General features: G+C 43.6%; 1 protein-coding gene across 1 annotated transcript; it reads right to left on the bottom strand.

The window, feature by feature from the left end:
* Window positions 1-8,021: 8,021 nt before the first annotated feature.
* Window positions 8,022-14,589, bottom strand: LOC120668055. Its single transcript, XM_039948007.1, has 4 exons — window positions 14,310-14,589; window positions 12,073-12,490; window positions 8,724-10,379; window positions 8,022-8,494 (listed from the first exon to the last, which is right to left on the bottom strand). Exons 1-4 carry the CDS (start codon window positions 14,525-14,527, stop codon window positions 8,177-8,179), a joined length of 2,610 nt encoding a protein of 869 aa, XP_039803941.1. The 5' UTR covers window positions 14,528-14,589; the 3' UTR covers window positions 8,022-8,176.
* Between the last annotated feature and the right edge of the window lie 712 nt (window positions 14,590-15,301).

Here is a 15,301-nt window from a genome sequence, read left to right as displayed (position 1 = left end):
GCACCAGAAGGTGCCCGAATTCGGGGTAGCGGTAGCCCGTAGCGGGCTGTCCGCGGCGGCCAGAGCACGCCGGCGGCGAGTGGTGGCCGTTGGCGGTGGTCCGGTGAGGGGGAGTGGAAGGGGTGGGGCCGGGGAGACTCAGGGGACCAAGGGGGTTCGATTCAAGGGTCTAATTGGGGAAGTGGAGGTCCGAGGTGGTGGCTCCACTGCGGCCGGCGAGGAGCGGCGGCGCTAATGGAGGGAAAGGGCGGCGGGATGCTGTAGCAAGGCTCTGCTGAGTGATTTGTTAGGCCGAGAGTGGAAGGAATAGCAAGGAAAAGGGCTCGGGGATGAGCTCGGCCGAGGAGAAGGCAAAATCGGGGACGGCGACGTGCTCCCGTGGGTGGCTGGCGAGGTGGCTCCGCGCGGGCGGCGTGGGGCGCGTGACAGAGCGGAGAGGGGAGGTTCCGCACGACGCGTGGGGCAGCTTGACAGCAGGAGGTGGCTCGGGGGCGGCCCAGAGCGGCGGGTGCAGCGCGGCAGGCGGTCGGCGGCGCCGGAAACAGGGGAGCAGACTGGAGGAAGAAGATAAGGGACTTAAACAAAATTTCAGAAATTCTAGGGACCCATCTGTAAATCAAAGATAACTTTTAATATAGTGCTCAGATGGAAAAGTGCCCAACATGAAAGTTGCTCAATTTTTCAAGATTTACAACTTTGATGTTGTGCAAAAATTTATTTGATCAAAGATTCAAGAGATAAATTTGAAAACATGGAAAGGATTTTGAATTCTAGGAATTTTATCAAATTCAAGGTAATTTCACTTTAAATTTAGACTTAAAAGCAAAATTTGCTGCCATGTAATAAATGCACTAAATTTTGCAAAAACACCCTCCACAAAAGCAATAATTGCACACTCTATTCAATAAAACTGCAAAAAGGACCTTGCATAAAATCATAATTACACAAGGGCCCTTATAAATCTAAATTAAGCCCTTGCTCAAACAATTCACACATGAGGCATAACAAACAAAAGCAGTTTTTATTGTGCAGACACTTAGGGTGTCACAAAATGCTGCTATGCTGGGTTATCTATGGGTATGATATTAATAATTGTTATGACTTAGGAGTCAGGACTGGCATAATTATGTGGTCTGCACTTAAATATATTTGTTTTTTTAATCCGTAGCGTTAGCACGGGCCAACTTACTAGTTATGAGAAAAGACTTACATATTATTTGTGTTAACATACAACTTAAATGTTGAAAACTTGAAATTGATCTCCAAATCACATATATACGGCACACAAGTGCACTATTAAATGAACACCTGAAGCTGAAGTAATCCGTCACTACTCACTACTAAAACACGTGCTGCAAAGGTGAATTAATCTATCAGTAATCTGTGAGCTGCATCTTGCACTGCCTCTTCGCTGATGGCCGATGCCATGACGACGGCAAAACATGCAGGCTTCTTTTGTTGACCAATTATTAAGATAATAATAGATGTATGTAGTGGCTACATCTTGGTTTTTTAATGAAATATATTATCATATCAGTGAAGCTTATAATTTAAAGATAGAGAAAGAATAAGATATCCGAAACATCAGTTTAGGAATGTGAATAGTGATATCAGATTCCATCTGTAAAGAACTGTCAATTATATATATATGGGTTTCAACTATTCAGCCCAAAAACGCCAATATTTTTTTTTTGACTGAGTCCACACACGCTTAGTCTTGATCCCCACTCTCCTCCATCCCCGTGTTCTTGTCCTCATTGTAATGCCCCCCATCTCCTTGTCCTCGATTGCAACGACCTTAATCTCTCGTTTCTTTGGTGTGATGACAAAGATCTCGAACCTCCTCATCCTTATTAGCAACGATAGCTCGCTCTAACCTCCTCTTCTTACTCGGCTATAAGCATGAAGGATCCTCTTTCAAGTCTTGAAAATAAATGGCAATGAATATGGTAATCGTGACGAATTTGTTTTATTGGAAGGTAATAGCTATATATTTAATTTATTAATCAACTGTAACTTAAAATGTATTAAGTTATTATGTTCACTCCATAGCTTAACATGGTAACCATGACAAAAAAAAAAATTATTGGAAGATAGTCGAAAGTTATTAGGCCTCTTTGATGGATATATATTGGTGTTATATAATTAAAAGAATTAATATGCACGAAGGTTAAGGATCTTTTAGCTGTAGAAGTGTTGCAAGGAGTGGTCTGACATTGGCACTTAGAGTGGACTAAAAATCTGAGGAAGGTTAGCTAAATTAAATAGCTATCTAGTATCTAGAGTACGTTCTGTTCCAAGGCATGACAACAATAACATGCTGGTCTCTGTTGAGTTCGTGGTTGCTGTGCCATCCAGCCTAAGTTGACTAGTAGTGAACAAGAATGGTACGGTATGCTTGCAGTTGTATATATAATTATATAAGATACGGCATGGTGCTCGGTGAAACCAATTATTAATATATACTTTTCCTTCCTTTTGCCAAGCAAACATCCTTTTCCACTAGAAAGAAATTACTGCATGCTAACACTTGTGCATGCATGTAAACCGCCGTAGTAAAATTACCAACAGAGGAATGTTGCCATGATTTGTACGGCGAACAGCAGAGATCGAGCACGCTGTCCTGATTGGAAGGAAAATCGCAAGGTGTCATCACTGATCGAACACTGCCAGGACAGTAGTGCGTACTGGTGGGCCATCTATACATCGCAACCTTTCCGTCTCTCCTTTCTTGTCACCTCCCAAGTAGAAACATTGAAGAATGATACCCTTCCCCTATATGGCTAGTGCAGTTGCGACTGGTCAGGGTAGATATATATACCCAGACTACTGACCATGTCGATCGATCGCCAGGGCGGGCCCCATTAAATTCAAGAGTATTCAGCTGAATATCTATTATTTTTATCAAACATTTTGTGTATATAACGCATTCTACGTATATGATTCAGAAAAACGAAAATAACAAAAACAAAACATACTCCTAGAGTCGCAGTCCCTCTTTTGACCCATGAAACCTCGGCAGCCCAGCTCCCCTCCCGCGCTTTTTTCATTTTTATATTTTAAAAAAAAACAAAATTTCAAAAATATATGCCGAATAGGGAAATTTTCAAAAATAGGTGCCTGTAATGGGAGACAGGGTGGCTGTCGTCCATCCAGTTGGCGACAGGACCTAAATGTAAAAAAATTACATTTAGGACCTGGCGCCAGGGCGCATTAAACAGTGAACTTGTAAAATTAATATAAAATTGTAGAAAAATAAAAAAATACAAACTCAACTGTTCTGGATTCTATGAAACAAGATCTACAACTTTTGTTAAAGTTTTTCATTTGATCAATATATCTGGCTCTATTTTAAATACTAATTTAATGCATTTTTATTTAAATCTCAAGATCCATCCTTTGGATGCATGTCTTCTTTGGCCAGAGTGCTGCATATGGTGAGCATAGACTTGTACAAAATTGATATGTCCAGAAAACATTTCTAGAATAAGTTTTTAAATTAGATATTGCAATATGTTTAGTTTAAATGAGTTATTTATCCATGCTGCTATACTGAGTATTAGAAGCCATAACTTTTACAGTACCATTATTTTATTTCCTAATAGCTATAAAAAAAGTTTGGTAAATTTTAGATAAGTATAACTAGACCAAATGAATTATTTTAGATTTTTCTAGGTACAAGAACTATTTTTCTTGATTTAGATACATTGATTAAATGAAAAACTTTATGTAACAAAAGTTGTAGATATTATTTCATAGAATCCAGAACAGTTGAGTTTGTATTTTTCCGATTTTTCTACGATTTATATCGATTTTATAAGTTCACTGTTTAATGCGCCCTGGGCGTTACATTTAGGTCCTGTCGCCAACTGGATGGGTGACAGTCACCCCGCCCCCACCCATTTTTTGAAAATTTTCCTATTCGACATATATTTTTGAAGTTTTGTTTTTTTAATATAAAAATGAAAAAAAGCTTCCCGCACCCACTGCCGGCCCACACGGCCCAAAATTTATCATCACGGGCCTCCGAGCATCCCGATGGGGCTTGCAGCGACGCCTCCTCCCTGCCGATTCCCCCCGGCGCCTACCGCAAGTCCGTAACCTGCCCGTCTTACCATCCCCGTCTCCCTCACCGGCCGCCTGCGCTCGTCGCCCTCGGGACCCGTGGCCCACGCACGGAGGCCGGTGCCGCGCTCCGGCGCTCGCGACATGCGCAGGGCTGCAGGCGCTAGCCGGGCAAGCTCCGGCCGCCTGCCGCGCGGCGCCCCCATGCGGTGCAGGCGCGCAGCCGCACAGGCCACAGGGGTGCCGCCGCCACGCTGCGCAATCCGCAGGGCCGTCCAGGGTCGAACGCGCACTGAGCAAGGAGACAACCCCAAGCTAGCCGCACATGCTTTGCTCGGCTCCTCGCACAGAACATGCTTGAGCCTGACAGAAACAAACAATGATCATTCCTAGGGGCTGCGATAGGCATAACGCAGAACGCACACCGGCGGCGGCGGGACGGCTTGTGGTCGCGGCATGGCGCTGCTTCGCCACCAGTACAGTCAGTTCCAAATCTCTGTAGTCTCTCATCTCTCTGCTTCTCCAACTCTCCCAATCACTTATAGCAAAAGTGCAAAACATGTCAACTTGTGATTGTTGATTAATGATTCGTTAATTGCTAGCCGTGCATGTGACAATGCGGCAGTCGTATTTTGGCTGTCTAAAAAAAATTCATATGAAATTCTCAATACCCACGCTTCGAATCCTGGGCCCGCCCACCCTCCTCTTATCTCCTGACCAGCATGCCGTTGCTAATTCAGAATTTCAGATGGTGGTAGCTAGCTACCTAGCTACTTGCCCCATGTCTCATGTGCAACAAGAAGCTCCGTCCGTCCTCAAGTCTCAGGCGCTACCAGCACGTACACACACACATACACCGGCGATGGCACGGCAGTGCTGGAGCTCAACGTACCCAAAGCATGGCGATGGCACTTGACTTGGCACATACAGAACCACTACGCTGCTGCGCTGCTGCTAGTACCGGGCCTGTTGTTGGTTTCTGCGTCGATCCTGCGCTAGCTAGCTGAATGATCTCTGCATGACGACCACCACTGCAATCTGCTTCAATTATTTGTCGCCGTGCATCCATCACCCACCGCTGACCTGTCCTCCTCCTTCCTGGCTTTTCCTATGCTGCGGACGCCCCCCCCCCCCCCCCACCAAATGGGGCATGGCAATGTCTGTTAGAAACTTTAGGACCTCTAGAGTAGATCGGCGGGTTGTACTCCCTTTCTGTAGAAGAAATACCTCGCTGGTAGCCTCTACAGGTTCGTCGGTGGCGTTCTGCGCTAGGGCAGCGACGCGCAGTGCAGGGTTGGCGGTGTTGTAGTCGACGGCGAGGCAGTGGCGGCGACGGTGCGGCACGGTGGAGCTTCCCGTCGCTGACAGCCCCCTCTCTAGATCGGGTTAGGGTTTAGGATGGTCGGAACTGTAGCTGCGGCGAACCTCGTGCCTTGTGCCGCTGGTCCTCACCTCCTTTTATGGGGCTGCGCGACGGGGGCCCACCAGCCTTCCATGGGCTGAGCGCCCCCGATCAGGGCGCGAGTCAGGGTCCATTTGGTCCGTTGGGCCCAAATGGTGGAGATCAATACTAACAATGTCCTCTCTGCCGTCGTTCGTTTGCTGCCAGCACTACTCCAAAGGATGGATTCATGCCGGCCGTGTGATTGTGTGAAGCAGAAGCAGCGGCGGCAGACGGGCAGGCAGCTCGCTCCTCCTAGCCGTCCTAGCAACTACTCCATCACCATGCATAACTGCATAAGTAGCACTACTTACCATCTCGATCGATCGACACCACCCTCCTCTGATCTCCTGACCATGCCGTCACCAATTCACCATGCATAAATTACAGTAGAAAATAAATAGACAAACAATAAAGATTAAGATGCAACCATAGTTGATAGTTGGTTGGTCCAACACATAAATATCTCACTGAACATGTATCCCTAAGGGGCTTTGATAGGAAGAAATAATGGAAGCCAGAGTACGTCTAAGACTATTTCTAGTCCTCCTAATATACCCATCTCCTTTTAGTCTATACCAGCACTACCTATTCCTTTTAGGGGCAATCTTTGTGTATTATTAGGAAAATGTACTAAAAATGTTTTGTAGAGCCGGTTCAAAAGGCATTTTTAGAGGCGGGTGCGGTACCCGCCCCTGCTTTTAGCAGCTAGAAATAGTTGTTTGCATGAGCGGGTAACGTGCATGCCTCACCCGCCACTACAAGATCGATTTATAGGGACAAGTTAGGTCATGGCCCACCCTGCAAATCAATTTCTAGAAAATAAGAAAAATAAAAACTCAAAAATAGAAAATATAAAATAAACAATATCCCAGCCAATCGGCCACCACTACAAGCCTCTTTACTACTGCTACAATTTTTTTGACAAAATATGCACACTTGCGTTAACCAGAGTGTCTATTCCTCTTAGGGGTAATCTTTATGTGTTATTGGACTCAATGCAACTAGAAATAGAAAAAGGAAAACCTACTACAAAAAGGGTTCATAGAGGCGGTTCAAAAGGTATTGTAGGAGTGGGTGTGGTACCCGTTTCTACTTTTCGCAGATAGAAATAGATGTTTGCAGGAGCGGATAACGTGCCCGCCTCACCCACACCTACAAAATTGATTTATAGGGATGGGTTAGTTCATGACCCACCCATACAAATCAATTTTTAAAAAATGAAAAAAAAAACTCAAAAACAACAAAGTAAAAAAAGAGAAAATATTTTAGACAAAGGGTTCGAACCACTTATCTCAAACCTCATGTGTTTGCCATTCTTTTGTATTAAATCCAAAATCGTTTTCTAAGGGCAGGGCACACCCCTACCCGCCCCTAGAAATGCATTTTAAGGGGTGGGTTACACATCCACCCGCCCCTAAAAATATTTTCCTATTTTAGTCTAAACACTTATTTTAATCTTAGAATATAGCAAAACAAATAAAAAGGTGAAACTTCCTCATTATGGTTATTGTGAACTATAAATACTGAAACAAAAAATGCCAAGCATATTTCATTATATATAAAGGTTAAGAATATGGAAACCTCAAAGTATAGCTTAAGTTATATGAGATACTAGTGTGGGGAGTCAATGAGTTTATGGAGAATATACATCCACTTCTATATATAATATTTTGAATCTTCTATGATGATAAAATTCATTAAAAGTATGATGACATACCAATTTACGGAAGATTTGGACCTCTTTTATATAATAATTGCACTACCCATACCCATAATACTTCTAAATTTTAAAATTAGAAAGTTTATAATATTTTTTTGGCTATTAAATGACCTTAAATGAAAATTTATCAACTATAAAATTTTAGATCTCCTAAACCTCTACAATTTTAGTATAAAATTTAACTTCATCGAAGATTATATAAAAAATGTATAAATTTATTTGGGATCATTTGTGGAGCAGGGTCATGCCATAACCCACCTCTAAAAATAATTCCTAGGGGCGGGTGATGCTATCACCCATCCCTATAAATGTATTTTTAGGGGCAAGTGACGCTATCACCTGTCCCTAGAATGTTGACCATTTATAGGGTGAGGGATCGCATCATCTGTGCCTGTAAATTGCGTTTTTAGAGATGGGTGATGGCATCGTCCACTCTGAAAATAGCCACCATTTCTAAGGACAGGTGATGCCATCACCAGCTCCTAAAAATATATTTCCAGAGACGGGTGGATTGCTACAGTAATGTTGGAGCGAGTTACCTTTTGGGTCGTCGCTCCTAGAAAAAATAGAACATTACTATAAATCATTTTTATAGTAGTGAAAGTGTCCCGCCAAAGCCAAAAAAACCTAAGTGCATATCAACATTTTTTGGTCTCCCCAACAGCATCGATCCAAGCGGATTCAAATATTACTAGCAGTATGCATGATACATACAAATGGCTCACTTGAATATACGTGGAAGCATCTGCAGTACTAGCCTAGTAGATGTTCATCAGTATGTCGTTCCAAAAGTACAACGAAACCACACATGACACTTCTTCTTGTGTTCAATTATTCGAAGCCATACAAGACACACCAGACCTGCATCCTCATATTTTCTATGCATGAGGACTTGGATCAAGAAATACATATATAAAGAGATGGCTACAGATGAATGTGTATTCAAACTAACAAGAGTGATTTGAAATCCTAGAGATTAGTGCAGATGAATTCAAACGGAGTGATTCGAAGTCCTCGAAAGGCCTCCCTTGTTCCTTACATATTTTAGATGCCATCTCCTCGAACTTAGGCCTCAAACTGAAGTCTCTCATATAGCCAACCGTGTACAAGGATACCAAGGCTTTCCTGAGTCGACGTTCGTTGTCCGTATAGCCATCTTGGCCAAGGATGTCCTGTGAGACACCACCTTTTTCCACATCAGTACTCGCCTGTGCTTGTCCTTCTTCTCTTGTGGATGCACAAAGAATTAGTATTTCATTGACCACCTGCAACATCAACAGTATCATTTCAGTTTTATAAGAAATTTTACAATGGTGGAAATAAATGAGGATTGTCCATCAGGCTGAAATTGACGACTGAGATATAAGAAGTACCAAGAGAGTACCCCGGTACTAATTGGTACCTTTCCAATCACCGGAAGATGCCTCAATAAATAAAGGTGATGTAGGTGATGAAGCATAAAAATCTAGTTTTGAAGTTTCAAGAGTTGACTACCTTTGGGATTGCAGCGACCAAGAATGCCTCCACTTCCTCGACGAAGTTCATATAGGTGGTGTAACGAATACATAGACCCTCCATGATTATTGTTGCATGCGTTCTGATTGAAATGTCTAGGGCATCATCAGCAAATGCTTTAGCAAGATCTTCAAGAGCAAGACGAACTGACTGTAATAACTCTATCTCACTTCCTTTCGAAGCAGCAGGTATCTCATCGTGCTTCTCTCCAAGTATGTGGCACAACTTTTCACCGGCTAATTCCTTGATGCGATCAAAGTCACACATGTTCTTAGTCCGATCTATGAAACCTGAAATCCTCCAATACATTGAATCATCATGAGTAGAGCAAAAAATGAGGAGCAGTATCCACGTGAGCCTTTGTTTACTGCTTTCGCTGTCCTCGATGATAAAGGATATATCCAAAGAAAGATGCAGGAGAATTTGTATGCCTTGCTTTTTCTGTGTCGCTCGACAGTCGAGGCAGTCAAATATGCTCTTGATGGCGCTTTTCATGCTGTTTCTGATGGTATTCGTGATTGCATTCCCAAGAGCGGAGCCAACCATGGACCGGAGAAGGTAGCATTCTTCCACCTCCTCTTGTATTAGTTTTTCTTCTTCTCCTCCTCCACTTGTTCTTGTTCCACCTCCACCTAATACTGAAGGATTTGCAGGCCGTAAAGAAGAGAGGTTGTCGTCGTTGGCCTGTGTCACAGCAGCCAAGAGCCATTCTATGAGTACCCAGCATTTCTCTAGCATATGGAGCTCTGATTCCTGAAACACGCTACACGGGTCATGATTCTCGTCCTTAAGAAGTTTGCGAGGGAACATGGCAATCCTGTGCAGCACGGAGTTGGATACACAAGCACGCACAATCCATCGGTTGTCCTCATGAACTAGGATCTGGTGAATGATGTTTAGCGCTTCCGTAAGCAGCTCGTCGAAGCCATGGACGACTGGTGATGTGTTTGGCCTCAGCAGACGGCGACAACTCCCATTGTTTTCTTCCATTGCTTTTCTTTTGCACAGAATAAGGCGCTGGGCCAGCCACTGTATTAGAGTACTACCGCTGCTGGCCCTACCCAAGGAGAAAGCAGCCGGTGGACTCTCACGGTCAAACACCAGGTAGCCTCGCTCATATTCCTCCAGCAGCTCGACTCTCTCATAGTCCTTGAATGTGCTATCAACATTGCTGTTGCGGCGGCGGCTGCCGTATGTGTCAACCACGGAAGATAAGCACTCAATTGCTCGTGGGTACTGCTCCAGACGGATGCCACGAGCAACAAGAGATAGTATCTTCACCACGTGCTCCTTGATCTCTCTACTATATGGGCTTCTTGGACCTATCGCCTCTAGCAGCCGCCGAAGGATCACGTGGCTCGAGGAATCTGACTGGGTTAGCAGATGTTTTGCTAGCACCTTTCGACCCCTCCAGTACTCATCCTTGATAGCCCCGGCCAGAACCCTTATCCCAGCAATGAAACCCTCATTTGACTTAGCTTCCATCATCAACTCCACACCATATGTCACAAGGTTCCTTCCGGTGGCAAATGATGAATCCTTCTCGCACCCTGCTACGGTCTCCTCTAGGTACTCTGCAACTATGAAAGGATCGTGGCCTAAGAAGGGGGGTTGAATTGGGACTTTTTCAAATTTCTATCAGTCCTTAACCTATATTAGTATTGCCCAATCTACAAATTTGAAACCTAGTCACTAGAGCATGCTAGCAAAAGGTTCTTAGGTAGGTAAGCACACTATCATGATCATTTTGTCTAAAAGGTTTCACACTAGCAAGAACAAACCTAAGCAAAAGATCACACTACCATGCAAGTTGTCATAGTCAATCTACAAGCAATCAAAAGTAAGAATAACAACAAAAAGATTTAATTGCTTGAAGTAAAAGTAAGGGACCCGAGACAACCGGATTTTTTCCCGTGGTATCGAGGAGTTGACGCTCCCCCCTAATCCACGTTGGAGCACCCACACAAGGGTATAGCTCCCTTGCTTCACCAAGTAGCAAGTGATCACTAAGAATACTCCTTCTCCATCTCCGGAACGGCGAGCTTCACACCATGTACAATCTTCTTGTCTTGGGGCTCCCACAAACTCCAAGAGCTCACCAAGAACCTCCCGATCACCAAGACCGGCTAGGTGCCGTCAAACACCAAGAGTAACAATCTCCTAAGCCTTCACTTGACCTACACTCAGTTGGCTCTAGCTCAAGCACACTTGCTACACTTGCAAAGGATGAATTCTTCAAGGTTGAAGCACAAACAATGTACTAGATCTTCTCTCTTTTGCTCAAAGCACTTTCTCTTCTTCTCAAGGGTGGCCTCAGGTATTCAGGGTGTCAAAGGCAACTGATATGAGCCAGGGGGTGCCCTTTTATAGAGTGGAAAGAGTTACATAGCCGTTGGAAGTCCAATGCAGAAAAACCGTGACCACCGGAAGAACCGACGGGTGATAAAGTTGAGGCGTCGGTTCAACCGGTCTCTCTGTGTCCAAATTGTAGCCGTTGGAGTTCTGACACAGTATCCAGGCTTGCGTCATTGCACCGGTGCATGCTCCATAGGGGCATCGGTTCAACCGGTGCTGAAGAGGTTCACTGATCAACTCAAACAAGCTCTCTGGAACAAAGTACATTCAATGCACCGATGCTTTGCTTCTGAAGCGTCGGTTCAACCGGTGCTGAAGGCGAGTTGAGGTCCACCAAAACATACTCTCTGGAACAAAATATTTCCATTGCACCGGTGCTTATCTTTAGACCATCGGTTCAACCGGTGCTATAGAGTTTTTGACTTGATTCCTGCCTGCATCCAGAGAAGATAGACCGACAGGGCATCAGTCCTTCCGCCAAGCATCGGATGCTCCGATGCTAGGGCACCGGTTCAACCGGTGCTGCTGTTTTTCTTTGTTTTCAGCTGAATTGACTTGGATTCGAATGTGACTTCGATTGTTTCTTCTTCCAAGCGTTGTGTTAACTTCTATTAACCATCTTGGGCTGTTTTTGAGCGAGTGTGCAAGATTTCTAAGGCCAACTTTATTTTGATCAAGCTACTAACTCATGAACCCCTCTTAATAGTACGGTCAAGAACTAAAAACTATAAACCCTAGCTAAATCAAGTGTACTTCATCTCCTTGTGACACTTGAGATTAGAAAGGTCCTTAATCTTTGAAAATGAGTCCTTGGCACGCATGGTTGTTCCGAATTGAGGGGTCTCTTTTCATATTTCATATGAGACTAATCCATTCATTGATTTTTCCTTTAAAACACACGTTAGTCGCATACGGTTGTCATTAATCACCGAAACTTACCATTAGCATCTATCGGCCTAGATGCACTTCAAACTAGCTCTTCGTCCATCGTTGCGAGCTCTGCCACCAATTTTGGTAGCCGGGTTCTTGACATAAGAGCGTGTAATGTCCTGTAACCAAAGAGCACGCCTTGTACCACTGCTAAGCTGTACAAGACTTGTAGCGCCGGCTTCTGATTGGCACCCCCAGCATTTCCAAAGTCGTGCTCTATTAGACGCCACAAAGAAACTCCCGCAGAGATATACAACCCAAGCATGTACAGAACCCCAAGGGGACATAAGACAATACAAAGCACAAGTCCTTGGACCCCAGCTAAAATATATGCAATCACTTTGTTTTTTCCTTCAAATTCACCTTCTTCTTCTTTGACCGTGGCAAATACAGTAGCCAGCAAACCCCACCAAGAATGCAACATGTCACTTAACTTTTCTTTTAAGAGGAAATTGAAGACCCTGTTGTGTAAGTCACAAGTAATAACCATCATTAAAAATGTGACGCACGGTCATGTTATTAACTCTCTATATAAAGGAAAATCTGCTACATGTATGATCCGTCACCCGGGTTAATAAAAGTTCATTGTGAACAATGGTGGATCTAGGATAATTGCTTAGGGGGCTTTCTTCCACCTCTAGACAACTTCAGACTCTCCTCGCAGTGCATCCATGGATGCAAAAAATTATAGAGAGGCTTCGGATGGGCTCCATGGGTCCAGCAACGTAGGACGAGCGGCTACAGCCCCTCCAGACCCACCGTTGGATCCTCCCCTGGTTGTGAACTAAGGTTCTTATGGTGAACCTATATATCCATCTGGTTCAAAGTTCAAGAATCAACGGGCATGCGCACTCGATTACAAATACTATATGTTCTTCAAGTAAGTGACATTCATGCTCAAAGCCCGTGTCCATCATACGGATGTGGAAGATTACCAATTAAAACTAGCCCAAAAGCTACTAATTGTGCACTTGAGATTGAAAATATAATTCATTTAAATATAATGATTATTCTAACAAGTTACTATTCACCTACCTTCCACCAAAATTCAAGATCTCCAATGAAAATATAGTTCCCCCATCAAAGAGAATTTCTATAGCTTGGCTTACCCTCTCAGTCCCAAAAAGATTGCAATTTAAGCATTCTAATTTTATCCCATTATACAAAAATGTAACTCTAGCTCGCGGTGGACCAGCCAGATGGGCCTATCTTGTAATTTGCATGACAGGCGCACCCTTAGCTTAATTGACGCTAAACTTGGTGAAAGCAAAAAAAAAAAAATTTGATATTGGACAAATCTAAAGTTACTTATAAATTAAAACAGAGGAAATATATAGATAGGTCCCACTAGGTAACCGGCTGCAGCCATGCATGAACTTAAAAGTGCATGCATGTCAAGAGTGCAGAGACGATGAAACATATACAAGCTAGCAATAATCATGATAATAATGTAAACACTTCTATATAAACTGCTACAAGGCTGTCAAGAAGTAGCGAAAGATTGGACCATGCCAGTGCATGCACGACGCGAGACTGAAAGTTCCAAGTCACCGTTCAACCTCTTGCTGTAAAGAAAAAAAAACTAACTCTACCTAGTCAAAGAGTGCAAAATCAAACAGATGCAATATGAGCACAAGGTACGGTGTCCTTCCAACAAAATCGATTGATTTAGAGGGGGGGGGACTCAAATAAGTTGGCGGTTTTTGTAATAATTTGCTCATATATAGTACGCCTGCTAATGGGGTTGAACCCACCCCAAATCCGCCCCTACCCATATTTCAAGAGCCCTAACTACCACCCGCCCCGACCCACCCCGTCAGCCCAATGCCCCAACCCGCCCCAACCCGAAGTCACGATGGAAGATGATATGCGACTTACGTGCCGATCTACTACCATAGCGCCCCAACCCGTCCCAACCCGTCTATATCGTCAACCCAACCCGCCCCAACCCATTTCATAGTGTCACCCGTTTCCACCCATCCAATAGTACACGTATTAAAACCCACCCAAAAACCCATCAAGCCCCGCCCCATTAGCAGGAGTAATATATAGATTTTTTTTTAGGGAACTATATATACGATTTACTTTTAGGAAGAATGAAAAATTGGGCCAAGGTTTGAGAAAAGAAAGTATATGGACATATATACCAAAGTAAAACCGATTAAAAGAGTTAATACCAATTAACGATGCCAGACTTGAAGTAGTAAATTTGGTATCCTAGCTCGAATAGCTGTAACAAATTAACTTATCAAGATGCATGTTAATAAGGATAATACTGACCCGGCAGCTTGTACTAGCGTAATTCCTGTGAGACACCAGAAGTCCTTGGTCGGCAGATCAGAAACGAAGCCACCAAGTAGGACGACAGTCGTCCAAGTAACGACCGAGACGCCCAACCCCCTTACGCCCATCATCAGGTACCCCATGAACACGGCATACCCATTGATGATCTGCACTTCATTCCACAACGAGTCATCCACAGCATACCGGCTAGCCATAAATATATTTGCCAAGCTAGCTAATTAAAAGAGTCGAGCGATGTACGTAGCGAGGTGGCGCCTGTGTCTTGGCCTCTTTGCCGTTGAGTACGTAAAACGCAAGACGACAGTTATGCATGAGGGTGACCTAAAAAGAGAATAAAGTTCCTTGCAAAAAAAAAAGAATAAAGACAAAAGGTAAAGGAAATGCAATGCTTGCTGCACATTCCAAGAATCCGATACCAAACTTGGCATGGCAACCGTCATTACGGAGTAATAATTGTTTTCCATGAGGGTGTCTGTGCTTTAATTGTAGGGATTTACATGATTGAGTTGTGGACGAAGGGGGCTGGTCCGCCTCACATACCAAAAATTATGTGTATAGTTGCCCGTGTGTTAATTTGTAGAGATCTACATTATCGAGTCATGGACGGAGGGCTAGTCCGACTTGCATACGGGATGAATTAAGATCTACCTGTCAATGACACATGACGGACCACACCAAAAATTTAGGTAAAAACCTTACTCGCTTTAGATATACCTATTTCTAGAGCGAGTAAGATATTCACCTAACTTTTTTGTTTGGTCCACCTATATTTTTGGCTTGGTCCGTCTTTGATTTGATCTGTCTTATACCATTAATAGATGGACCTTAGTTCATCCCGTATACGAGTCGAATCAGTCATTCGTCCACGACTCGATCACATAGATTCCGACAAATTAACAAACAGGCAATTATATGATTCCTACAAACTAACAAACAAACAACTATACGTATCCAATAATTATATCAAC

The sequence above is a fragment of the Panicum virgatum genome, chromosome 3N, assembly GCF_016808335.1.
Source record: "Panicum virgatum strain AP13 chromosome 3N, P.virgatum_v5, whole genome shotgun sequence".
Taxonomy (NCBI): domain Eukaryota; kingdom Viridiplantae; phylum Streptophyta; class Magnoliopsida; order Poales; family Poaceae; genus Panicum; species Panicum virgatum.
Note: the sequence above shows the minus strand (reverse complement) of the source record. Positions and strands in the feature narration are given on the sequence as shown.